The sequence below is a fragment of the Carassius auratus genome, chromosome 40, assembly GCF_003368295.1.
Source record: "Carassius auratus strain Wakin chromosome 40, ASM336829v1, whole genome shotgun sequence".
In the NCBI taxonomy this organism is placed as follows: domain Eukaryota; kingdom Metazoa; phylum Chordata; class Actinopteri; order Cypriniformes; family Cyprinidae; genus Carassius; species Carassius auratus.
The window spans coordinates 11136412-11164345 of NC_039282.1; the positions used below are offsets into that span (position 1 = coordinate 11136412).

At 40.1% G+C, this 27934-nt stretch overlaps 1 protein-coding gene across 8 annotated transcripts in view; it reads right to left on the reverse strand.

The window, feature by feature from the left end:
* Positions 1-23349, reverse strand: part of LOC113058571 (RNA-binding protein Musashi homolog 2) — a 167798-nt gene extending 144449 nt beyond the window's left edge. For all 8 annotated transcript variants that reach the window (XM_026226587.1, XM_026226584.1, XM_026226586.1 and 5 more), the window contains exon 1: positions 23236-23349. In XM_026226587.1, coding sequence (XP_026082372.1) covers positions 23236-23328 — 93 coding nt within the window. In that variant the 5' untranslated portion in view covers positions 23329-23349. The remainder of the gene's footprint in view (positions 1-23235) is intronic.
* Positions 23350-27934: the final 4585 nt, after the last annotated feature.

Below are 27934 nucleotides of genomic sequence, written 5' to 3' on the forward strand. Positions count from 1 at the left end.
GCCTGGTAGCCGAACATGTGGAATGGACTAATAAAAGAATGAGAAATATTAAGAATATTTTATAAACAGATTTTATCAATTCAAAGCAACAGAAGGAGCTCAGTTTATCTGGGGTGTATCAAACGTATGGAGATAACAGGAAAAAATGTGCGTGATTGATGTACACAACAATTTTAAATAAAATACAAATCATCCATATCGGCAGTAGCTGTTGAAAAGACACAGATCAGATGGTCACTGAGTTCTTGTAAAATATTGCAGATGCTACTGACAGCCTATGATCAAAGGCATCTGCAAGACATATTTGATCAAACTTTACATCATCAGTTAGAGAGAACATCAAATTAGGATTTTACAATATCACAGCAGAATGAAATCAAAAAGATATACCGTTTCAAAATTTGAATTCAGACATTAACAAAGTACTTAGAAACTCTCTAGAAACGCCTAGTAACACCACATAGTTTTAACAAAAATATTACAATAATTTTAGTTCCAAATAAAATAAAATAAACAAAATGGATAAATGTTGTCTTGGCAACTATCTGAAATAAAATAAGTTAAAGTACTAAAATAACTAAAACTGAAAAACGAATAAAAGACATAAAAATGACAAAAGCAAATAAAAATAAAAAAGCTAATTCAAAATAATAATAATAATAATTATTATTATTATTTTAAATGATTACTAACATAACACTACTTAGCACATACTTAGAACACCACAGCAATGCCTTAATTAGCTCAAACACCCTAGAAATGGCCTAGCACCATTAGAGGTGGGTTCACATGCTAGTTTTGCAAAAGCCAAAGGGCCAAACATGTAACCATGATGCACTCCAAAACTGCTGACAAAGCTGAAGGGAATGTCAGCCCTTTTTTGATATTGAGGATGCTTACAGATTTGTTGCCATCCATGGCGCTAAATAAAAACCTGCAGACACATCTGCTTGTGTATGTGCCGATATCACAGCGAGCGGCACCGCCACACTACCCCATTCATTTTCTCCAACATACTTTTCATGTACTAACACCCTCGAGCAGAAGCACTACACAAGTTTCTCCTAAATCACCCTCCGCCTCGCCGGAGGTGATTTATAACCCTGCAGACTATGATTTAAAACACATGGGATCGAACGTGTGTGACTTAGTCAGCATATAGTTGGCGACAGTACATACTGCTAGCCTCGTCGCTACATGTGTGGTTGAAACTCATTAAAGGCTAGCCTTAAACCATATATAAAACAGCAGTGTGGTTTGCAAGTGCTTCCGGTGTTGCGTGTGCTGTGTAGCAAATGCTTCATCTCTCTAAGTGTCAGCAGCAAGGCCGAGCTTCACACGACTCACAGGCAAAGAGAGCTAATTGCATTAAGACCCTGTGCAGCTGCATCACAGGCCCAGGTGCTGCCGGGTCCACAGGGAAAAGGGAGAGCCGCATCCGCCCAGGCAACCAGGAAGATGCAGACAAGCACAGCAGTTTCTTATAACAGCACTGCTCAGGGAGAATTTTGCTGCTACTTACACAAATTAAAAGCAGATGCTCATTTGAGGGGCGGATATCTACACCAATCAAGTTAGTAGAAAATGCTTTGTAACAGTTATTTATTATTTTATTAAATAATATAAAGTAATTGTGTAAGATTTTTTAATAAAAAAAAAAAAGCCAATGAAATAACCACACTTTTATTAAAACAGAAAATATATTAATATTAAATATCAATATTTTATTTTTTATTTTGTATTATCATGAGCAGAGCACAGTGGGGAGAAGATCAGTTAATGAGAGGGTAGCGTCATTTTACCAGTTTTGCCCAGTGCAGCTTTACTACACTATGTCATAGCGCAGTAGCGCTATTCCAATCAGGAACAAGTATAGAAATTTCCTCCCAGCACATTTTCAAGCGGTCTTTGCTTTTCTGGTGAGCATGAGCGATACATTCACGGTCACATTTAAAAAATATGCTTCAAAAAATATGAAACCCTGCCCCCCTGATTTTTACAAAGATCATCATTCGGAAAAGTGAGGTGTGCACTGATTGGCCAGCTATCCAGTGTGTTGTGATTGGCCGAATACCTCAAGCTGTGACGGAAATGTTATATCCCTTACCATAATTTCATGCCCAGTTCGACGACAAAACCATTAAAATCCATTATAAACTAGGCATTTGTTGCATCCAGTGGGGACATAATTATGGATTATAATGATGTACTACTGACTACTGTGTTTTTATACATTACGTTGTGCCGCGTAAACATAAAACCATGTCTGCATTTGTGATCAGAGAAACAGCAAATAACAAACGCTACTGTACATTGCTCAAAACTCGTGTTTGAATCATCAGTGGCAAATCCTTTACATATGTAAACGTAGTTACAGACTGAGTCAGAACAGCCAGAATTGTAGTCTACACGCAGGATCAGGTAACAGTCCTCAATAAAAAGCATGTGAACATTTGTGCAGTGTAATGCAAATCTTCCAACATCGTGATGCAGACATTCTTCCGGAACTGTTGTGAGTTCGTACGACGCTGCTGACATATTTTCTGGTGCGCACAATAACAAAGATAACACGTCAGCAGCATTGTACGTCAGCAGCATCACTGCAGTGTTGTGAACGCGCTCATAACAGACCCGGAAGAGAAGACAATGCTAAATAAAGTCGTAATTTCTGTTATTTTTTGACCAAAATTTATTTTCGATGCTTCAACAAATTCTAACTGCCCCTCTCTACTCTGATGATGTTTTTATTACCTTTCTGGACATGGACAGTATACCGTACATACATTTTTAATGGAGGGACAGAAAGCTCTCGGACTAAATCTAAAATATCTTAAACTGTGTTCCGAAGATGAATGGAGATCTTACAGGTTTGGAATTGGAGTCATTAATGACAATTTCCATTTGGATGAACTAACCCTTTAATGTTAGGTGTGATTAGCCACAATTTCAGATGTTTTTTATTATTTTGTATGCATTATATATTTAATGTTTCTTTGTTGTTATATATCCATAATATGAATTCTTAGGGTTTTCTTTTTTTGTGTGTGTGTGTGAAAAGTGATCTGTACATGAGATTTACTCAAATAGCATACTCATGTACACACAAACACACACATTCAATTGGTCCCCATAACAAGCCTCTTAAACAAACCCTTTTAGCCTCTATTTCCCAGCACTCTGTAAATGCACAGTAGATGATTCAATACATTTCTATTAGCATTTTTAAAGTGAATTAGCACTCAGTAAATTGCTGTGACCCTCAATAGAAATTAAATTGCTTCAGTCTATCAGACCATCAGTGTGATTACATTTGGTGGCTGAGGAATCTTTTCAGCTTTAAACACAATTATAGTATTGTTTGTTGGCTTAATGTCTGTGAAATGGCCAAAATGCAGATTGCCATGTATGGCATTTTAAAGGTCAAAGAAAGCTCTGCGAGACAAGAATAAATAAGCAATACAGTCAGAATACAGAGCTTTGCGTATTTTAAATAAGTTAACTCATTTTACAACCGCAAGCCTTAATGTGATCAGTAAATCAAACTGTGCTAATGGCGGGTATATTAAAGTACTCACTTTCTTATTGACTCTAACGACAATGCATTAACACAAATGGGGGGTGTTCAGAATCGTTAAACGACACTTAACACTTTAATCAAAACATTTGTCCGAACCCATAATCCCTGCTTAAGCATTAAATTCCAGTAGGACTATAAGACCTCTCAGCGACGTCAAGAAAACTCTCCTGGTTCGAGAGTGAAATTCAGTGCCCACCTAGTGTTTCTGGCCATACCCTCTGTAGTCTTTGCTTTTGAGAGACCAATCGACTCTTTCTCACCCTATACAATCTGTCCATTTTCCCTGTCGTTTATCAGCCTTTTCTTTGCTCTTTAGTCTGTTCCAGTAATGGCTTTGAACAAGTCTACTTGAAACTGTGCCAGATTTGAAAAGTGAGAGAGTGAGAGAGACAAAGAGGGAGGAGGGTGCAGAGAGAGAGAAAGAGAGATGACTTTTTGATTATTTTTCTAAATGACACTTCAGCCCTCCACCCTGGCTGTGTAATTGTGATTACTGTGCCTCTATTTTTGGGTGGCAGTGCTGCGAGCCAGCGACAGTAAATAGCTGATGCTCTCCACTGGCTTTAAGAGGACACAGGCACTAGGGGCTGAGCAAGGTGAAACGCCAACCGGCCTTCACGCTCCGACTCCAGAACACACTAATGCACCTTCCCCTAACCGAAAAGATGGCAAATTTGCTGATCTAAGGTCAGATAGAAGAGTCAATTTTAGGCTGTGGATAACCGCGCTGTTAAACTGTTCTCGTAAGCCGATGGTGGCTGTGTGTGTGTTGTTCTGTAATTACCAATGTAAACAGGCAGAAGTAACTGCAACAGTCCGATCTTTCATATTGCAGTTAATCTAGTTTGCTGTGGAGTTAGCTAAGCGCCGAGGAATGACTGATCAAATTAAGAAAACAAGCTGCAAAAGATAGTCCCTCGCTCCGTTCTTCCTGGAGGGTGTAATGGGCTCTTGGCAGACATTTAAATGTTCTCTTACACTCGCCGCTGTTGTTAAAGCACATGAAGGTCAGCCTCACTGCCGAGGGCTGAGGTTACAATGGGGATGAAGTTAAGGGGACAGGTCTGTTGAAGGAGGGTACTAACAAAGCCAGACATGTGACCCCCCAACATTCAAGGTCATTCTTGAAAAAAAAACTAAAAAACACTCCCCTCTCTATAAGTCATGCATTCAAATGAGACTGTCTTGTAAGGGGCCGTTCACATGTCGCGCCTAAAACGCGTGGAAAACGCTAGGCGCGTCGCTTTCTCCTTTTTTCCAAAGCACTCGGGCAGTTGCGCTCCTAAAGCGTCTGCTGTTGCCAAGCAACCTTGACCTGCTCTCTCCATGAAGATGCGGAAATTTCAGCAAAGGATAAATAAATTTGCAGTCCTAAAAATCGCTAGCAGTAGCTCTTCTACTAAATTTATTTCAAAATTCCTTCATCTTGGCTGAGCTTTCAACGTTGTTACGGGAAAGGATGAAGCTGATTGGTTGGTTCTTGTCACATGACCTGCGGTGCGCTGAAAAGATGTTTGAGATGTTTTTAACTCAATGTGGTGCAGACACGCCTGGAAAAAACGAGCGCGTCCATTATGAGCACACATACCGCGCATCTACATTGGAAATAACGAGCTTGAGCGTGCAAAAGACGAAAAACGATATGTGAACAGCCCCTAAGTCTACCAGAGGTAGTCGCAGAGTGTGCTAGCAACAGGGGTCTTCAAGTCTGAGCAGGTGACCACATGCCCACCGTTCACCTTTAAGACTTTCTGCCTACCACAGCAACGTTTCCACCAACCACTTAATTACACATTGTATATTTTGGCCAATGCTTCTATTTAACTTCTGCCTACAACACTAATGCTACAATAAAGTGTTCCTTGTTGCTTTGACTGGGTCAGAAAACAAAAGGTCAAAGGTCACAAAATACTTTTTTTCCCCCTATAATACAGATTTCATACTATGGTTTGATATGTACTAGTAGAATGAATTCTCGTTGATGTGATTTAACTTGAGCAACAGAAGTACAGTCACCACTACGTCACAAAAATTTGAAGTGTATGAAATTAAAAGTCATTTGTAGTATATAAACAATAATACAATAAGAGACTTTCAAAAACATTAGAAAATCTAAACAAACTTTTGAACAATGTCATTTACGAATTATATTGCAAGGTAAAAACTATTTTTTATACACAATATATATTTGTCTGATTACATTTTTTGAAGATGCAGCTTCATTTTCCCTTATACATACAATATGGTTTAAGGTTTCTGTCTGACACATTAGATGACCCATCTCAGAAACACAAAGCAAAGGAGAGGAGTGGGGATAACAGAAAAAGTAGGGGAAACCATGATTCTTCTGCTGTTGAAATCATTGTATCACCACCCACTGCTGTTGTAAGTGTCACTCTGGATAGGGTGCACTGGAGTGGATTAATGGTCTTATCACCCATTTGACAAAATAACACTTCACCTGACATTCAACCCTCTAGCAGGGTGGGATTTTTTATTACATTTTTGATTTACCTTAAATCATAGTCTGTACCTGTGAGGTGATTAGTTATCACAGCCTGAGTGTGATGAGGTGTGAAAGAGTGCTGGAGCTGTGATTCCACAGTTGATGCCCCAGTCACGATCACTCTTGAATCTTGAAATTTCTGCACTGTTACAGTCACAGGAAGTTTTGAACCAAATTTGAAGAGTTTTCTGTTTTTCATAATATAAGATTAAACATACAGACCAAAAAAATCAATCTTAATAAATTATAAAAAATGAATTTATCCCCTTAATGTGAATAATAGTCAATGAATCTTTTAAAGTCAACACTAAACATCCTTTACTACACATTTTACTTCAATTTATCCATTGGGAACTGACTAAAAATAGGGCTCTATATCAAGGGAAATGGTTGAAAAAAATAAGGGTTAAGGATATGCTAAGTCTATTTTTTAAACTAGGTGGCAGAAATTAACTTGTTAAAAAGTTGTGGATCTTGCTAAGTGTAACAGAGTAACGTTTAACGTTTTAGCACACAAACTTATGAGCCAACCATGATGTAAAAAAAGAATGACACCTCGACTGTCCACCACGGTTGCCTCTATCAGCCTGTAGGCTCAATTGTGTGTGGAGGAGTCGGGCCCGAATTGGTGGGAAAATTCACAAAATGTGACTTCATGCGCGTTCTCGTCTATTTGGGCTTACAACCGTACGGCACGCCAGCCATTATAGTAAGCAGCAGCAATAGTGTTTTCAAATGGACTCTGCGGATGGAAAGAAGCGACCAGCCTCCAGCACAATTCAGACACCCACAGACACTCCTCGAAGTAAAAAAAAAAAAAAAAAAAAAAAAGAGCCTGCTCCTCTGCGCACTGAGAACGAGCATGAGACTGGCTGCAGTTCCTCTAACGGCCAATGGTGTCAGTAACGGTTAGAAATTTCAGAACCTACGGAATGCTCCTTTAAACTAAATGTAATCATGTAAGACCAGGTTAACATGGGACGATTTTAAAATTGTCGGCCGATTTTCTAAACCTGAGAGACCCCACACACGGCGATAAAAAATCACGGGTCTAACAGTTTTGGTCGTTCAGTGTGTGGTGTGCAGCCACACAGCAATATCAACACATCACACACGAACCGATTTGACTCCCGAGCATTCCCAGGTCATACGGGAAATCTCGCAAAATCCCTCGAGATCAAACGTGACTTCAGAGTAAACAATGACAGGACGAAGAGGATGCAGTGGCCATAGTTTGTGCTTTGTTTTTAACGGGAAAAAAAATAAGAAAAGGCGATGGTCAAAGAGGTGGAGACAACGCGAGCATGGACTATACTTGCTACATCATGATATGGAGGAAAGTTGTTGTTTTATCTCATAGAAATGTTGTTACGTACTACACAGATTAATAACCGTTGAAATAAACGTTCATATATTCGTTTCCATGTACTCTGATGGACTGCAGTTGTGGATGTAGTTATGCCCATCGACTTTATTTGCATTTGTTATATTTGTTATATTATATACGCCGGCTGTTTTGATATACGCCGGCTGTTTTGATATATGCCGGCTCGCTTTCTGATTGGCTACACGCCACAGTCCACAGGCTGCTTGATTGTTTGTCCTCGGGAGACACCACACACGTGAAGAAATCGGGCCAAATAAATCCAACATGTTGGATATCCCCGATTTGAGATCGGAGCGGTCCCGATGTTCTTCCGAGCAGAGGAGAGCGGTCTTAAGACACCACACACGGCAGGAATATTTGATCAGATTATTTTACGATAATCGGAGCATCCTAAAATTGTCGGAAGGGGTGAATCGGGGCTCAAATCGGCCTAATTATCCTGCCGTGTGAACCAGCCTTAAGCTGTAATTAATATAATGAGTTTTTTTAACGTTTCTGAGTCGAGTGGTCATGCGCAGTTCCACCAATAGGTGGAGTCGATCTGTGATCTAAACAAACTTTTGAACGGTGTCATTTATGAATTATATTAAGTTTTCTGTACAAACTGATTTAAGTTATCCAAAATTAAAATTAACACACTACTTAGAAATTTTAAGGCAATTGGTTTCCTAACTTTTTAAAGTCAAATTATCACATTTTACAGTGCATGATCCTTCAGAAATCATAATAATATACTGATTTGGTGCACAAGAATAAAAAAAAGAAATATAACTTTTGTTACATTATAAATGTCTTTATTTCACTTTACTAAGCATTTCTGTGTGTGGGGGGGGGGGGGGTTGGTGATTAACGCTAGTGTAAGTCAGGTTAATTTTATTTCACGTTGACTTTAACATCATAGACTCACTTTTAAGTGGCCGAACCTGCCACCCTAGAAGGACACATTTGGGTATATGATGCGTGAAATGCCAATGACGTTTTTGTAAATGACATAAAATAAAGACTGCTGCCTGCATGCCAGATGGCAGAACCTCGGAGACTGTGTAAGAAATGAGGAAACGAGAGAGAGAGAGAGAGAGAGACAGAGAGAGAGAGAGAGAGAGACAGAGAGAGAGAGAGAGAGAGACAGAGAGAGAGAGAGAGAGAATGAAGGGGAAATATTGTGAGGCTGTAAGTGTGTGTAGGTCAAGTCATTCTTGCTGACTCAGAAAGCTTAGCGGAGGTCAGGGCATCTTCAGATGACGGATACTCACTGCTCTCTCCTCGCATCTCTTACAATACTGCTGCTAATTATATCAACTACTTCAGTCATCAGCTCCAGAGATACACTTACGTCAGAGACATTCAGGACCATGAAAACAGATGAATGTATAACAGAGTAACCATGCATGACTATTTTAAATATAATAAAAACTATTTTTTAGACATATTCTAAAGGAAATGCATAACCATACAAAACCTTTTTATGGTGCCAGTGGTTCTGGGTGGTTGCTAAGGTAGTTGCTAAATAAACTAAAACAGAGATCAATTAATTAAGACATTAATACTATTAATTCAAAGATAATAAATATAATATTCTATGATATTCTAGTCTCAGATATGTAAGATACTTTTGTTTGTTTGGTTTTTTACAGTAGGTCTAGTTACTTGAGCCCGATTCACACCGTGAACAACAACACAGAGCAACAGAGCGATATAATCCCATTCATTTTCAATGGAGAGTTGGTGACTTTCTGCGACACGAGCGACAGTGACCACTGGCAAAGGAATATGGGCATTTCAAGAGATGTGAGTCAAGTGACAAAAGTTCTGAATTCTTCAACTTTATGCAAATAAACAGCGAATTTCGCAAGCGACAACCAATAGGAGTGAAGTCAGTGGAGAGCATGTGATTCATCTGCTGTAGCGGAGAGTGATGGGGTAGCTAGGCAATCAGTAGTGGGAACGCCCAGTAGTGATATCAATTGCTAGCCACATGCGACAAGCAGTGAAAAAGTCGATGGCGGTGTGAACGGGGCTTTAGAAAAGCAATAGCATCTCTTCAAAAATAAACTGCATGATCACAAATGATGTAGTTTACCACCAGCACTAGGAATTTGTTCAATCCATAACACTATGTATGAGCAATAGCAATAGTGCTGCTTGCATTAGCGATCACCACTAAAAATCTGTGTTTATAGGTTACATAAAACGGCTTCAGAGCTGAAGTCATTTAGTGAAGTCAATGCTCGGTTACGTGTGATATTTTTAAAGGCAACCCTAACTCATAACTCATGTTATCATCACAGTGTGAGATGAGGATTAGTGTGGACCACTTCTCCTCTAACTGGTTTTTCTCTGTATAAGCATTCAGATGGAAGAGGGTGATCTGCGTGTGTGTGTGTGTTTGTGTGTTTGTATGTGAGGCAGAGAGAGAGAGATGTTTGACAGAATCTAATAAAGCCAGCCAGCAGAACTGTTCAACTCTACAGCTGCAGCTACAGTAATTACAAAACACTGCACCTGACAATCAGGCTCTCTCTCTCTACCCCCCACCCCACCCCTCTCTCTCTTCAGACACTTTTTGCACAGCTGCCGAAAAATCCAGAGCGAAGAGAAAATGCCACAGAGGTCAAGGTGCGTAATGAAGCATTCTGATAGTGTGAATGGATATTAAGTGCTGAGAGAACACACTCAGTTTCCCCAGTTTGGCCTCTACTTGGGGAAAAAAGGCCCTCTTCTACAGCAGAGGCAGGAAAGTGTGCAAACTCATCAAGGTCATTCGGTGACTCAGGAACAAGCCTCTGGAAATTGAGTTTGATGTAGTTGTTAACTGACTGTTGATAGAGTCTGGTAAAGTTGTTGATAGAATAAGTATATTTTGTTAATTTATTGTTTGCACAACGGTTGTTTAGGATTGTTAATTGACTTTGTTGATAGACTAAGTACTAGTTTCTTCTTTCTTGCTTTTTATGAAAGATGCTTAGGATTGTTGGTCAGCTGGTAGTAGTGGTAGTAGGAGTGTGTGTGTGTGTGTGTGTGTGCATATTTTTATTAATTATTACATTGCAGGTGTTTACGATTGTAGGTAAAGTTAATAATAATTAACTAATTAGTTTGTTTTTAGAAAGGCAGGTGATGTTTTTAATACAAAAGTAATAAATTATTATGAAGTAATACATTTAAGTAACTCCAATGTTTATGATACAGTTGGTACAGCTATGGTCACCCCAATCGATGCTAAATTTGCCAGCCAAGTATGGATCCTGCCTCATCAAAGGCAACCTTTCCACTTTCAATGGTATTGCATCATACCATATCGTTTATACGAAATATATCGATATATCGTACAAACTCAATATACCGCCCAGACCTAGTATCCGCTGAAACATGCACAGATAACGCAAGTGCATGACCGACCGAGTCTGATCTGATCGTTGCGCTTCACAGCAATTTGTCACAGGCTCGAAGAGCTCTTTCCAAGTTGCGCTCCTGAATTAAAAGACTCCTGAGTGAATGTCATGTGTAGAAAGGGGAGCAGATGCGACAGATGGGCTCCAAGAGTCTCTCTCTCTGTCTCCACCTGCTCTCAAAAGCCACAGTAAAATATTGAGCCATTAGGGCCTTTTCTCAAAGTGAATCAGGTGTGATGGGGTGGGGTGGAGGATTGAGAAAGCGGAGGATTGAAGCTCGACTCCTGAACTCAGAGGCATAACGCAAAAAATCCTGCTCATGCACACACAAACGGCAGTTGTAGGGAAAACTCAGATCACTTGATTCACTCCCTCCTTCCCTCCCTGACTTATTCTCACTCTCTTATGCTTTTCTCTCTCTCTCTCTCTCTCTCTCTCTCTCTCTCAAATCCTTCACTCAAAACAAGCTATGCTTTTACACGGTGCATTGTGTTTAATGTTCCAAACGCCAAATCTGAGAGGCTTGAACGCAGTCTCGGAAATCTCTCCCATGGCATGCATAAATTCCCACTAAATTGGAATATAAAAGACGTGCAAAATGAAATCTATTTGCAACAGCACATGTATATGTATTTTGTGCTTCTGAAAGGTCACATTCAGGCTTGTGCATTCAACATGCAATTATTCACTCTCTAACAGGATTGACGCCACAGTTTTGTTTAGTCACCCAATATTTTGTTTTACATTTTTCTAGGCGCATGTCTTGTTTTATTTTCTGCAGTACTGAACATTGTTATTTTGAGACAAAAGTTCAGGGTATAAATACAGTCAAATGACTGTATAATGCAAATGCAGCAAATAATAATGCAGTGATTCGCAAAAATAAATGTCAAATTCGAGTTTAGAGATTTTAAAATTAAAATAAAAAAACAAAGCATTAAAACAGAAGAGTTAGCAAAGAAACCTGAAAATGCACACATGCATTGTTACACTCACAGCATTACCATTCTATTATGAACATGTCATGCGCTATCAAGGTGACTAAAACAAAGATTTCAAACTAAACAGTTTCCATAGCACCCTGGAATGCAATAAAACATTCAATGGTTTTAAAGAGTCAACAATCAAAGTAAATTGCAGGCTTTTAAAAGAAAGAGTCACATTTTTCTCTTCTTCCTAAACAGTTTAAGGAGCATGAAACTGAAATGAGATGGATGGGGCAAGTGTGTGAGAAAGAGAAGGATGGAGGAAGATACAAAATAAAAGGTCGTTAGGAAGCAGTATAGCGGCAGAGAGCAAGCTTGTTATCGGTTTCAGGGGTAGAGAGGCCGGAGCAAGGTCAGTCCTCCAGTAAAAGAGAGAAAGTGAAAATCAGAAAGTTCTGTTGTAGCTGTAAAAAAGTGCATTATTTGATCTGTGTCAAATTTAGACTAATATTGATCCCATTTTTTTTTTTTCAAAATATATTTAAAATAAAACACTAAAAATATACTCAATTTCACCAATATAACCATGTTTTGTGACCGCTGTGACTCTCAAATGACCCGTGAACAAATTAAACGTATCACAATATACCAATCCAATCTGTAAAGCTGCTTGGAGACTATGTGTATTATGACAAGAACTATACACAAAGTAAACAAATACATATCAAAATGGCAACTTATATGACACCAGAAAGTCTTTCTACAATTTACTCAAATACAAACTGATAGCAACAGCTATGATAGAATGACAGCAAATGGATCTAAAATATTTGATAGCACACAGCTCAAATCTTCATTCTCTGGAAAAAAAAGTTTGATTTTACAGCTTGATTGTCACTCTCGTTGAGAACTGAACTATGAGACAAAGTAACGTTATTTACCACTCTAAAACAGGACTGAAACCTAAACTGCATTTTGTGTGAATGCAGCCATTGATGAGAATGGAACAAGGAACATTAATGATGAAGAAACAAGAGAAAATATCATCATCACCAATGGCTTTAGAGTATTGTAATTTGCTCATGTTGTGTAGAAAGGGGGGCTTTGGTCAACAAAGCAAGTAAAATCCCCTTCATTCACACTTATTCTGTGGTGATTGCCATCCGTCTGCTTCTTCTTAAACAAAGGGATTTGCAGTCTGTGCCAACTATGGCCAGCATGGTATATCCTACTCACTACTGATACAAAATAATTAGCAGAGATGACCCCTCCACCCCGAGCACAAGACTCCAAGCCACCAAGGTGCAGGAGACTGTGAAAGACTTAAAAGAGCTCCCTATGACACCCAGGGTGGTGCGGTCAGCCTGTTTGGACCACTGCAACAGATCAAACGAAGAAGAAGGTGGGGTGAAAGTCACTTTTTCGCTCGCTTTCTTCTTGCAGTCGCGTTCTCTATTTATCGTACCAGAACACGGCATGCATATCTGCTTGATTCTCTGCAGCATGTGATAATTTTAATTACGTCTGGACCCCTAAACTGAAGTCAGTTGGCCTTTCTTCTCCTGACGCCGCCACGCTGTGAGTGATTTAGTCTTCGTTTGGGTGCCCTTAACGTTGGCACTTCAAACAGACACACACCATGCAATTAGCTTGTTTTTGTAGCTTTTTTTTTTTTTTTTAGTTGTGTTAGTTGTGTTTACTGCTTTACAATTCATTTTTGGCCTTTTTTCTACTATCAACAACAGAAATTAACCAATGAAATGGTAGTTGAATTGAGATGGATTTAAAAAAAAAAAGTCACAAGCCAGAATCAAACTTAACCACTAACACCATAGCTTCGACATCAATTTAGTAATTCATCCCCCAGACTCCCTGTAAACCATGTTTTGATGCTATTTGAAATATGTGGCCATTCAGAGAAAGTGCTGGAAAGCCAAACATACAGGACAGTTTAAAAATGCTCTGGGGTCTCTGAGTGGTCTTGACAGCAATTCGTCAGAAACGCAGATTGAACATCTGTGCTTGTGGCTGCTGTTTGGACGCTGGGGAAGCAGTGTGTTGTCATTAAGGCGGGTGACGAGGGCACAGGGCCCAGACCCCTTCTTTGCCCACCCCCGTCCCACCCTCCCACCAGCTGTTTAGTAGGATGGAAGTCAACCACCTGCTGTGCAGAGAAATTAGAGTGCTTGTACTAGTCTTCTTTTTAACCATCCAAATCATTCACTCAAAGTTCAGCTCCTGAGGCAACAGCACCAGCAGGCCGGTTGACTCCTCATCAATGTCAAGATGAAACGGACAAGGTGACGTTTCAAAAGAATCCCTGCGACATTTCATATCATATTCATACCCCCCTTGATAAAGACTGTCGGGAGGGCCTAAAATACACAGTAAAACTTATTCTCAGACAGTGAAATCAATTAAAATATCTATCTCTCCTTTAATCCATTTCAAGGTGACATTTAATGGCAAGTTATTCTTGTTGGAAACCTTCAGGGGACGATAAATCAGTCAGCAAAATATAATTCATTTTAATGGATTGCGAGTGTTTTTTTTTATTATTTTCATAAGTCAAATCTAAAAAGGATCACTGCCTGGGAAGGAAGCCAGTGTATAGGGGAGGAGTGCAGCGGGTGCTCGGGCTCCGCGCTGGAGTGGCTTGCCTAAGGAAGTATCATTTCCTGAAGTCTGGCATATATCTGTCTTTGCAAATGTGTTTGTCATTAGAGTACGGAGGGATATGCCCAAACTCGCTCTAGCATGTGGTGTCTATCCAATCAGAATCTGACAACAAGCTTTAAAGATTCACTACATAATTTGCTTGTTTAACTAAATATAGGCATATAGTTATTACTTAGATGCACCAAAGCTCTTAATTTCTCCATTCCTGTTCATACTGTATCAGTTGAATCTTCATGAGGGACTACTTAACCTTGGCATCTCGCTACACCACTCCAGCGGATCCATCTCCAGTGACAATAAACCCATAAACCTCACAGTGCTTATTTCAACTGTACTGTACTCTTCAAAGACGCATTATTGTGCCTAACCCGAGCCTGTGGAGTGGGATGGAGTGAGAGTTTGTTAAAAAACAAAAACAATAAAAAGCAGGCAGGTAATGCTTCGGCATTTGAGTTAATTAGCATTGTAGCCTGTAGAGTCCTTCACCTCTTCCTTGCATGCTTGCCCCAAACATGCTTGCCCCAGTCATGAAGAGTTTGCTGAAGTGCACACAAATATGCATGCCATGAATATATTTATCAATTCAATCTGCTTCATCCATTTACCCTTCTTGCCTCCCCCAGCTCTATCTCTGCATCTACAGAAGCAACACAGAATAGCCCCACAGTTGTTGACACTCATCTGAGAGGACATGCCCTTTAAGAGAGGCTGAGTCTCTGAGCGGATTCTTTCTAATTGTGTGTGGATGAGGCCATTTCTTCTGTCTTATGTGTCTTTTTCAATCTTTCCCTCACACCATGTTGGCACCAGTCCACTGGAGCCCTTACGCAGTGCTAGTGTATGTTATACAGCCATTCTTCGCTGTGTAAGCCCGGTAATTGTATATGATGTCCAATACCTTTGAGGCTTCATTAAAGCTTTGCATCATGCTGCGGGGAGAAAAAAAACAAGCCGTACCTTCTAGTGAGCATAAGGTGGAAGGAGAGTGGGGCACAGAAACAAGGCCATTTAAAGCTTTCAAAGCATTTTGAGTGGGAGAGGTAGTTATCCCAATGGGACATTGTTTTATGTGTTTTTTCCTACCTTATTCGTGCACGACGTATAACAGCGTGTTAGCGTGCAGGCAGCCCTGCGCCAAATACGCACCCATGCTGTCAGCCCAATCAGATTTTGGAGGGACACTAAGGAGAGACAACTCTAGTTATAATTTCTCTCTCATCGCTGCGTCTTTCTCTCGAGCTCACACTGACTGTTTTCACGCTGAGCATTTAAATGTTCTCATTTCTTCGCATCCGCCTCTTTGAGCTGATGAGAGATGTACGAGCTTATCAATCTTCTCAGCCAAAGGAGAAATTAAAAAAATAATCACCAAAAAGCGCTTCTCAGAGTTCACAATGGACCACGGTCTGAATCAGGCTGAGATAATCCTGTTTTCCAACCGTCACGTTTGAGAGAGAAAGAAGGCTGTCACTCATAACCTGCCTTTGCTTCCATGTTCCTGTAAAGCTTTGTCGAATATCAGCCCGGTCCAGACTTCCTGTGAGCTCACGGCACAACGGAACACAGCAGTGCCTCTCTCTCTAAGAGCCAGTCTGGCAGGTGGAGGCTTATTTGAGGCCACATCTTGGAAGCTTGAAGATCACAGAAGCCCCCCTGAGTCAAAAGTTATTACCACTCCAAGGCTATCTCCACAGGTGAACGGGTGGTGCCAGTAGGGGGATTTGAAATGTCATGTTCTCTATAGAAATGGGACCCTTTTTTTCCTGGTTAAATCCTAATAGAGAACCGAGCTGATTTAATTGGTGCACTCTATGCCTAGGAATTGTTGGAAAAGATTGCAATCGTCCGGTGCTGCTTCAGCCACAGAGGGAATGGCCACAGCTGATCTGATAGTGCCACTCAATGCAGAAGGTTGAGCTGAAGCCAAAGCAGATCTTTTAACCAAAATCCAAGAGAAGCGTTTTTCCTGAAATGTTTCTTCTTTCAACTTCCATCTCTCCCTTCAACCTAAAATAGCCTGCGGTTTGAGGCTTGCTATCTCTCTGAGATTTGCTCATGTTAGAGGGCTTCAAAAATCCTTCTCAATCTCTTTAAAAACGGCTGGCCCTTTAAACAGATGTGACCAGACCCAAAGGTGCATCTATCCACACATGACCCGGTGACTCAGATCAAAGGCAATCAAGTTAATCTGTGCTTACAAAGAGATCCTGTTGGAAGATATATCTGGTTTATATGCATAAAAGTAAAATGACTACACACTTATTCAATATTAAAACAACCTTATTATAGACTATAATAAGAATAAAAGACAATATGTTAACAGTGCAACGCTATTTGTAAACCTTAAGCTTAAACACATCTTAATTAAAACCCAAACACTAATTGAACACAGCTTAAACTTGTTATCCCCTACGTAAAGCTTCAACATAAAGCTGAAATGTGCACTTAAAAGTAAGAAAACCATCTGCAACCCACAATCCAAATCCATAAAACACATTTTAGTTTTAAGGGTCACAGCTAATGTCAGCCTGTATAACACAACATTGGGTCGCCACAGCTCTGATGACATCTACAAGACCTTGATTCCAGATTTCATGCCTCTTAAATCATCTTGGAGCACAGGGACTTTGACGAGGAAAAAGCAATTAACAGAGAGTGATTAGAGTAATTAAGTTAGCCAAATGTGGTCCATCTTTTTCCATTGGACGACGTGATTTCAAGAACGCCTAGGTAAATAATGCCATCAAAGATGAAAACTATCATTCTGATGGGTATAAGGTAAAAGTGCAGGGGCATTCTGGTGAATACAAGGCAGCTAAACAAAGTCCAATCCATCACCGCAAGGTTATAAATGATGTACTCTGGGTTGGTTCTGAACAACATGATGTACTGCCCAACTACAGACTTGAGGAGATGAGAAGGAAAAGAGTGAAATCAAAATGGAAATCATTGCCAAGAAGCAGTTTAACTTCTAATTCTCCTGAGGGTGTTTTAAAATCACCCCCCCCCCCCTGACTCCTGGAAACACAGCCAATACTTAGAGCAAACAAAGGTCAGGGAGAGTGTTAAATCATTTGTCTCTTTTTTCTTCCAAACAGTCACACTAAGAAAGATCTTGGTGCCTGTGCTTTAGAGCCTGTAACCGTAAGCGAGTTGTTGGGTTGAAAGCTTCTGAGCCGCAACTGAGGGGAAATCTTCTGGGTACCCTGCGTTTTATTTTTCCTTCAGAAAAATGTTTTAAAGATCATTTACACACCAACTGGTAGAAGACAGGTCCCTTGTGCATGCTGCCATGAAAGAAGAAATTTTAAGCTTTTTTTTAGTGTTTGATAAATGTACAAAAGTGTAAAACGGTAGTAACGGACAATTACAACATATTAAACATTCAGGAGGTTGAGAAAGTGGACGAGGAGACTAGGGGGGTCAGATTTTGGCTCGTTAGCAACAGGCTGTTCCATATCAGTTACAAATTATTATTACTTACCTATAAGGCCCTAAATGGTTTAGCTCCTGCGTACCTAACTACCCTTATACCACGCTACAACCCATCACGCTCCCTAAGGTCATAAAATGCTGGACTTTTGGTAGTTCCTAGGATAGCAAAGTCCACTAAAGGAGGTAGAGGTTTTTCACATTTGGCTCCCAAACTCTGGAATAGCCTTCCTGATAACATTCAGGGATCAGACACACTCTCTGTTTAAATCTAGATTAAAGACACATCTCTTCAGCCAAGCATTTGAATAATGCATCTCATAATTTGTGACTGCAGTTGTATCTGATCAAATACGCATTATTATTCTTTAGCTTGGATTAAACTAATTAATTTTACTTTGTTGGAACAGCAACTATGCTAATTATGTCTCTATTTGTTTCTTTGTTTAACTAAGAACTAACAAATATTGCTACTAACTATGCAATAACATAATAATTGCTGTTAATAGTGTGCATGGTCTGGTTGCCATACGTCTTGTATTAATTCTTCTGAAAATTCCTGTCATATGCACATAAACTGATCACCACTTATAAGCTACTACTAAATATTGTAGAAATATAATTTTCTATAAAGTTGCTTTGCAATGATTTGTATCGTAGAAAGCGCTATACAAATAAACTTGAATTGAATTGAACTGAACATACATAATACATAATTTACACACACACATTATACGATTATAAAAATAATACATAATTATGTAATCATGCTTTCAGATGAAATAAAACTGTAACATTACTTTGACTTTCTTGGAGAGAAGTTTTAAAATGTGAGGTGACATTTTGATTTTTGAAAAAAAGGTCAAAAAACATTTTGGATGTGTGTTCAGCCAAAGAAAAACAGTGGCGAAGAAAAAAAACGAAATGAAAGAAGAATAGAGATCAATCTCAAGGCGCGCGAGAGCATACAGAGACAGAAACCGAGCGAGGTCTGGGCCGGAGACCTCAGCCCTACCCAAAATCAATTGTGTTTTCAATCTTCACAAGAAGATTTGGTTTCACTGGTTAACACAAGCACTGTGAAAGCCATTTTGAAACCTTGTTAAAGACTTGCTGGTGAAACAAATACAGGTGTGGGCTCAGATCGGCAAGGATGAGAGGAGGGAGGGAGACGGGAGGATGGGAGTGGTAGGAGGGAAGATTCTGGAGAGAGTGCATCATCTTAAAACTAATCCCAGACAGTTCGAAAGCTTTTTCTTTTCCTCACCTTCCCTTTTCATCCCTCACTAGCTCCTCATTTGTTTTTTTCCCCTTCACTCCAGAGGGCACTGGAGAGCAGGGAGCCTATGATTGAGTATTTCAGCCACCCTTAAGAATTTCTACCTTTTGTTAGTGACTTCCCACTTGTGCGAGGCCACTGATGTGTGGAGAACATTTAAGGGCTACAGGCTCCATAGAAGTCCGCAGGGATTTACTGCTAACCCTCACAGTGAATAGAGGACACTTCCCTGGCCAGTCTATGGAGGAAAACAGTCCAAAGGGCCTTTTGATAAGAAATAACACATCTCTGCCCAGACAATGAAGTTCCTGCTAAGACATTAAAAGAAAATAAACCATGAAATGCTCACAAAGCTGAAGCTGCACACTCTACACTTCAAACTAAATCAGGGAAGTGGAAATTTACTGAAAACAACATATGAGTTACATTTAGCAGAAGCAACAGTTTGATGTTAAATCTTATCCGTCTTCATACAGTCCATAGAGGCTTTTGTTAATCTTTATTATTTGCTTATGCACAGTCACTTTAACCTTTCAATCCAATTCAAATCATTTATATCGTGCTTTTAACAATGGAGATTGTCTTAAAGCAGCTTTACACCGCGTCAGGCATAAACCCTGAAACGATGGTGCTAAAAACCAACCGCGAGGAAAAGCACCTGGAGTGTAAAAGAACTAACCTTGAGAGGAAGATTTTGTGTTTTAAGACAACTTTGGACGGACGCCATAACTCTCACTCCTGAACCTCTGTCATGTTTCCACAGTCTCACTGTGTGCATGAGGAAAATGCATCTGAAATAAACTCTTCACACTGAATCCACAAACACCTCTCGTTAAACAAGCTTATCAAATCAGACTTTAAGGGCTCAGTGATGCAGCGAGGCTTGCAAAATAAAGCAGTGCACTGTTTTTATTACCCGAGCCTGAGGTAAATCGAATGCCATTATTAAATGTTAGCGGTTCACCAGGTATGCTAAATTAACTAACAGTGAGTGCCCGGGATGCAGTCATTACATGCAGTCCACCGTCCTCACTGAATACTGAAGCTGAGAGAAAGAGAAAACTGTGACATTTCATTACAGAAACATGACAATACACAGTCTGTCACTAAACTGATTATGGTTTAGTTCGTCCAGCGTTCAATGTGGGCTGGTCAGTGAGTCATGAGTCAAAACCACAGAGAAAAAGAACATTTGCTTTATGTCAAAAATAGAGAGCAGGACGCTCTGTGGAGAAAATTATGCTTTGTGAAGAATGAACATTGATTTTCAAAAATCAAACCAGATGATTTTCAATTGGATTTTTCACTTTTAAACACAACATAAAACCAAAATTGACCTTATTTACTTTCTAAATCAATTGCCCTGGTCTTACTGTTAATAACTTATCAGTGTACGTAATGCTAACTACTTTAAATCAAAATGTGAACATTTTCTCTGCTTACGAAACTACATTTCTTTCCTGCTTCCTGCTGATGTAAAGAATGCCATGTGGGCCATGTAGAATTTTTTTTATACTAAATAATAATATCATATTGATCACTCCACCCCTACATTATTTTCCTAAAAAGATGTGTATGTGTATCTGTGTGTGTGTGTGTGTGTGTGTGTGTATGTGTATGTGTGTGTGTATGTGTGTGTGTGTGTTTGTGTGAGTGTGTGTATGTATGTATATAATATATATATGTTTTTTTATTATTATTGTTATACTAATTATCTTACACAAGCTAGATGAAATGTATATCTAGGCTGCAGGAGGTTAAAGCTCTCCCCCTGAAATGGTAGAAGTTGGCTCTCACCCAGGCCAAAATGGGAACCAGGACAGAGGAGGAATAAAGGCCTGATTGTTGCGGAGCACTGGCTTGGAAAAAACTCTCAGGCCTAATGAAACTAAAGCCTGGCCACAGCAGCGCATCGAACACTAAAGTGAGAGAGCTAGAGAGAGTGAGTGGGGAGGGCGGTAATGAAGTAAACAGGAGTTGTTTCAACTTAGCAGAATAAGTGTACTTTGTTTGGAGATCTACGCCAAGCCGATTACAATAAATCTATGTCTAAGCATAAGCCACCCTATGTAATTAGGGCACATGAAGGTTTATGCAGGGAGCAAGGCAGCCATTTACGTTCTCATCACGTCGAATGTACAAAAGATCTTAGCAAGATTTATAATTAAGCCATGCCAAGTCTGTTGTCTTAACACATATAAAATGTTTTGGAGGAAACAAGTGAAATTATTTAGGCATGCCTTCTTCTGAAATTAAAAAGGCAACATGCTGCAATAGCACAAAATGACGGTTTGTTAATAAAAAGTAGATCTAACTCAAAGAGCCTTTGTTGGAAGGCTTGTAAAATCTTAATACTGCAGTGTTGTGCAATAAATGCCACCTAGCTGCTTAAGAGTGTGTGTGTGTGTGTGTGTGTGTGTGTGTGCTGTCATAGCACAGAAAAAGCGCTCAGGAAGAACACAGCTTCTAAGAAGACAGATCCTGTGACCTGCTGCCCCATGCCACCTGCTCTCCTCCCAGGATCCTCGTTCGCTCCCTACCCACTGCTCGCCGGGAGACGCTGTTAATTGGCCTACACACACACCCTTATGTGCACACATACACAAACCTCCGGATATCAGCTCAACTGACACCACAGTGCGGCCCAACCTCCAAGTGGGCAGGCTTGCAGAGTCATCAAGAGTTTGCAGCAAATGAGCATCTTACTCACTGAGAACTCACTTTGAAGGCTCGTTTTTCCTTTACTCAAAAGTGTGCATCCAACGGATGGTCAATTTGTAATTTTCTTGTCTTAAGAGACTGAGACATTTCATTAGCCTGCGTGTTTGCTTTGCAACTTATAAACAACGAGACACTGAGCACTGAGGTCTTTAGCGTTATTGGATCACACTGCCCATTCAAAATAACGGTCTACAGCTTTACATAAGGACGGCAGACAAGTATGCCTCAATAAACCAGGCTGTGGCAAGATTAATATAGTATTGTGACCTAAGAAGCTACAAATCCTCTGCCGTTCTTTTAATCACAATGATTTAGTGGTTGTCTGCTGCCAGCACTGGCGCTGGTGAAAACACTCATAGGGCAAGATGTACAGCACAGGGCAAGTAAAACATCTGCATAATTGAGTCCTTCAATCAAGTCAAGTGTGTGTTAGGTCCACTCAGACACAGCTGATTACAAACAAATGGAGCTAGGTATTTATACAGAGCTTGAAATAGAGAGAGACAGCGAACTTACTCAAAGTCATACAGCGAACAGAAAAGTTAATCTGGGCCGTACAAATATACGGGTTGACAATCCGTCTTCTGCATGTGTATGGTAGATATCAGGCTTAAAAAACATACATAGTAGGAACAGGTGAAATCATTGATTTTCAGATACCTGAATAATCCTGATCCTGATTTATAAAAGCCTAAAATCAATCTTTTACTCTATGCCTGTACTCAGCTCATACATGATAATAACAAATGACTCTTTTGATTCAGTTATTTTTAGTGACTCGAATCTATGCAACATGATCAGTGTAGCTTGATTCCCGGTTTGGTTCTTCTAATTTAATTTTTTTTTTTTACAAAATTTGAAAGAAAACCGTGTATATAAATTACAGCATTAGTAGAGAAAGATGTTATTTCTATATTGAAGGAATATATTAGGATAACGGGCATTTTAACTAAAATAAACCCAAATGAATCGTATCAAATTTAATTTAAACAGGAATTAAATCAAAATGAATCAAAAGCTTATGTATCAGAATACTATGACACATGCACTCTTTTCAGTGAAGTCAACATATTTGTGGCTTGCTAGCTGTCCAAAAAAAAAGCATTTTAAAATTGACAAATGTACACACAGCAGCTTTAAGCATAAGGTCTTTGCTACTACATCCAGTGAACGACAGAGACCAGGCAAACACTGGTCTTTCATCTCTAAATGGCCACATCTAAAATGGCCTGCTTGAAAGTCTTGATAATGTCCATTGAAGGAGAGCGTTTCTCTTCATATGCAAACATCTCTCTGTGAAATTAGCCAAAGGGAAAAAGAAAAAATGTGATCTTACCTTGCCAAACTGTTCAAAATACTGCTTCACATCTTCAACTACTGTGTTAGCTGATAATCCGCCTACAAATATTTTCTTTGTTCTTGTGACCATCTGGAAGAGAAGAGAAGAAGACAAGAGATTAGGCCCATGTGAAAGCACTTCAGAGGACTTCAAACGCACAGGAGACAAAGAGGAAGCTCAGAACTGGAAAAGAGGGAATTGGGAGATGACCGGTTATGGGTTTTGTGTCCCACGGGGAGATTGAAGAGGAGGTACTGTGTGATTTGTTGAGTGTGTGAGAGTGTGGTTGGGGACCAGGCAACACCTAGCTTGCGATGCTGCTTGCATTACCTATTCTTTCTCTTGCAACATAACAGATTTGACACTTTTTGGTTTCACACGAACACAATCACCTGAGCTGCGAATGGTGTTTTTCTGGTGTTGCGAAGACCCAACAACACTCAATCCCCCATTCCATCTAAGAAAATTGGAATAGGAATGTTTCAGAGGACAGTTCTCAGAAAAAGCATGTAGAGTAGGCTGCATGGATAGACCTTAAAAGACACTCTAATTGAGTTACAAACAAAAGGTGTCAGAAAGCTGGAAGTCCCCGGGCCTGGCGGGATCTCAAACCGGTGAGAACAGACAGTAGTAGATGTCGCAGTATTGCAACCAGGCCTATTTTTCAAAACACAATTAACTCTCCCTGCTGGAGAGATGTATGGAGCGCCGAGACTGACTTCTCTTCATGCAGCAACGTTAATTGTGCTGAGAGCTAGTGCACTGAGATCAAATAGCCCACCTATCATATAGGGCAATGATAACAGCTAACAAGAGAGCTCCTCAGGCAATGTTAAGCCCTTTTTGAAGTTAACAAAGAGCAGAAACTTGTAAAATTCCAGCTTACGTTGGACCCGTGTGGTTTTCTTTTAAATGTGTGCTTATTGTCAGAGCTTTGATGCAGCAGGTGATCACTATATGTTATGGTGCTAGCGCTGGAGACAAAAGTTCAGATCTGACCTACGTTTTGAATATAGATATAGGATGAATATAAAATCGACAGAGCGATGGGTGGCTGGATATACATGTGGATGGATGGATGGATGGATCGAGAGAGAAAGAGATACAGACAGACAGACAGGCAGACAGACAGACAGACAGAAATCCTATTTCTTTTAATGATTACAGGCCTGTTGCACTTGGTTTTGAAATCTTTTGAAAAAATAGTTAAGAAGGGGATTTTAATCTTAACACAGTCAGCACTTGAGCCTATGCAGTTTGCGTACAGATCAGGTAGAGAAGTGGAAGATGCCACTTGTACCTTACTAAATTCGATTCTAAAACTTTTGGAAGGTAAAATAATTATGTACAATAAAGCAATTCTTCAATTTTGTGGAATGCTGCTAGTCAAGCTGGTTAGAGCTGGTAAACTACCTTCAATAAGCAACAAATCAGTCAAAATGTTTAAAAATTAATTTAAGCCAGTATAACCTTGTTTTTCCAGCAAGGATGAACTAATTTCCTGTCCCCTCTTATTGTCTTTTCTCTATAAAAATCGGCAAAAAGGGTGCACTTATTGACAATGAGAGAAAATAAGCTTAAATTGTGCATTCTAGCAAACCCCGGGTATTTCCCAGAGCCGAGGAGACGGCGTAAGAATTAAGCAACCCTGAGCATTTATTTCTACTTCATTCACATCCATCACAGACAATCTTGGCAACAGGCACACTCAGCCCTCTTCTCAGCTGGCTGTTTCCCAAACCCTCTGTGAAGCACTTTCACTCTCATCTGCACCCCACCATGGTTAATCTGCCTGTCTTTCCCCCTGTCGTTTTGTGCAGGCCCAAGCCGCCCAACGTGTCAGTGGAGAGTTAAGTTTTTAGTGGCATCTTTATGTTCTCTGACAGCACCAGCTCCTGGCTGATGGGATTCCTCAGGCCCTAGAACAACGCAATTATTCTGTCCATTTCTCTCCATGGTGACAAGAGACAACAGCAGGCCTTTGCTCCTTCTGTGCTCCCTCTCTCGCACACCTCTCGGGACTCAATGAGCAGATATGCCACGCAAACATGTTGTGCTGCTAACTCGGCTAACCCATTAGAATTCAGATGCAATAATGACAAAGACAATGAATGTCTGTGTCTGCATGTCTGTGGCACTGTTTTGATTTTTTTGGCTTTGTAACCCTAAAGGCTTGAAAGAAATAGTCATTAAAAACAGACAACAGGCTACCAAACTTGCAATTTGATTAGCCTCCACTTAGATAGAAAAAGCAGATAGCTTGCCAGACAACCCTTTATTATTGGACTTGTCCTTCCTGAGTGTCTCTCTCTTGTCCTTGTTTCTCTTTGCTGCTGTTGAGAAGGCAGCTTTCTGAACACAGTGCTCTTTTTAAGGTATTCGTGGGAATAATGTGCAAGTCATGTGGGAGAGGTACCAAGCTAACGTCAACAGTTATAGACTAAGAGGTGTCAGGTACAAATATCTTCAACTCTCACACCTCCATCTGCAGCCTCTCATTAACCGTGCAAATTAAAAAAACACTCAGTCAGACTTTGTCAGACATTGGGGGGGGGGGGGGGTCTAACATAGTTAAGATGAGAAAAGATGTTTCAGACAAATAAGAATGGTGAAAAAAAGTAATGGTGCGAGTATATTCTAAGGAAAAAAACAAAAGATGCGGACTTTTCGAAGGGATGGGAAAACGTCCAGCGAAGTGATGACATATCAGAGAAACTTTTGCTAATCGCAAGACCTTAAAAATTCAACCGTGAAAATCTATGAATATAAAAGAGTACGTCTCGCAGGAGAGCTGAGATATAAGAATGCAGAGGCACTAGGTGTGATAGAGTATAAGCAGTGTGTTTAGAGATACTGCGCGTAGAAAATTGATGCAGAGCAGCGGAGTTTGTTGCTCTTAGTCGGCTGCTGATGCTGCTGTTTCAGGGCCTGTCATCTTCCACCAGCACTGCTTGATGCAACTCGGCATACATAGAGAACACTTCTTCCCTTCCTCTAGCGAGAGGGAATGTCAGCTGCCAGAACGTTTCCAGATACAAATCGTGCTGCAGATTTCTACCAGTGCTGAGACAAGTGCAGGCGATCAGAGGTGATGCCTATGTGAGCCTGCACTATATGTATGCGGTCTAATGCGTTATATATCTCACTGTATATCGGAATTATCAGAAAAAGTTGTCGGATTAAATTGTTAATATGAACAATACAGCCAATTTTACACAATGTATTGTGAAAAAAAAATTATGGTAGAATTATATGCAATCAAATTTAGAGAAAGATATATTATTGAGGCAGACAAAACATGAAATAGAAAAAGATACAATATAATTTTTTTTAAAGTTATTTTTGTGACACCTTGCCTTGAGAAAGTTAAATTTACCATGGCAATAAAAAAAAAGTCACATTCAAAGACAACGAGGCTTGTCTGAATTTTTTTGATACTTTAAAGCTCAAGACTATCGTCAAGGCTTCAATTTGGACTCGACAAAGAGAGGAATTGGGAAGCAAATTAGAATTTTTCTAATGTTTTATAATACATGGCAAAGAGGAAGATGTTTTCCTTCCAGAGGAGTCGTCTCTCACACTCTGCTGAAGATGAGAGGGAGAAAGCAGGAGGTAGAAGTGACAGCAAAGTTCACCATTTATCTGCGGTGAAATAAAATGGATCGAGACGTATCCTGCAGCCTAAATTGGAGGAATGTGATAGGAGTGACAATTTAATATTGCATCTACTCTCCTTTGGGCACAAATGGATCTAATTAAGATCTTTCATTAGATGCGGTGCAGCCAAACCCTCCCTGAAAACATGGATCCTTATCGGAGCACAGGACAATCACTGGGATACAGACATAGCAAATCAAGTTATAGTCTGACCGAGAGGAGGGGGACGAAGGGGAGAGAGGCGCTTGACAGATGACTTGATGAGGGTTACGTGGAGTTTAACAAAGAACAGAAACAGAGGAACGGATGATCAAGCTCCTCTTAAAACACCTGTCGTGCTTCCTATGGAGAGTTTCCCTTCCCAGGATTCTCCTCTCTGGAATCGAACAGTCTAGAGAGAGGGCCACACAGCGTTTTTATTTGTTTACTCGGGTCTCTGATGAACTGTGTAGTGGTCTCTTGCCATTGATTGCGGTTGACTAACATTGCTCCTCACTCACAATAAGCCCATAAGCCCCAGCCAAACAATGCTCTTGTGTTGTGACAAGGAGTCTTTTTTTAATCAGTCCTCTTTGCCTGGCTGGATGTCCCCTGATTAGAGTGAGATAATGAGACCCCCTCCTCATCCTCCTCCTCCCTCCAAGGCCTCTTCATCATCTCAAATCACATATTCATCACTGATTGCCGTCTCCTTGTCCTTCCACCGAATCATGCACTCAAGACAAACAGGCTTGCAGACAGATTCCAAACCGGTCGGAAACGTTGACAACTAGGCGGGTCTCGTTTAACATGAGGCGTCGACACTTCCTTGACTGACAGAATCCAGTGCACTCGCCACATTCTATTCAGCTGCATCTAAATTTAGCCCACCAAGCTCCAATTTGTACACAATTTTGCAGTGTGGAATTTTAATGTCGACATTCAAATGTACTGGGCCAAACAGCTCCTGCCTCCGCGCCTGCAGCTAAACCTGATTGACAGGCGAGGCAGCAGCTTGACCAAGAGCTGAGAATAACTGATTAGTAACATTGGCAAAAAC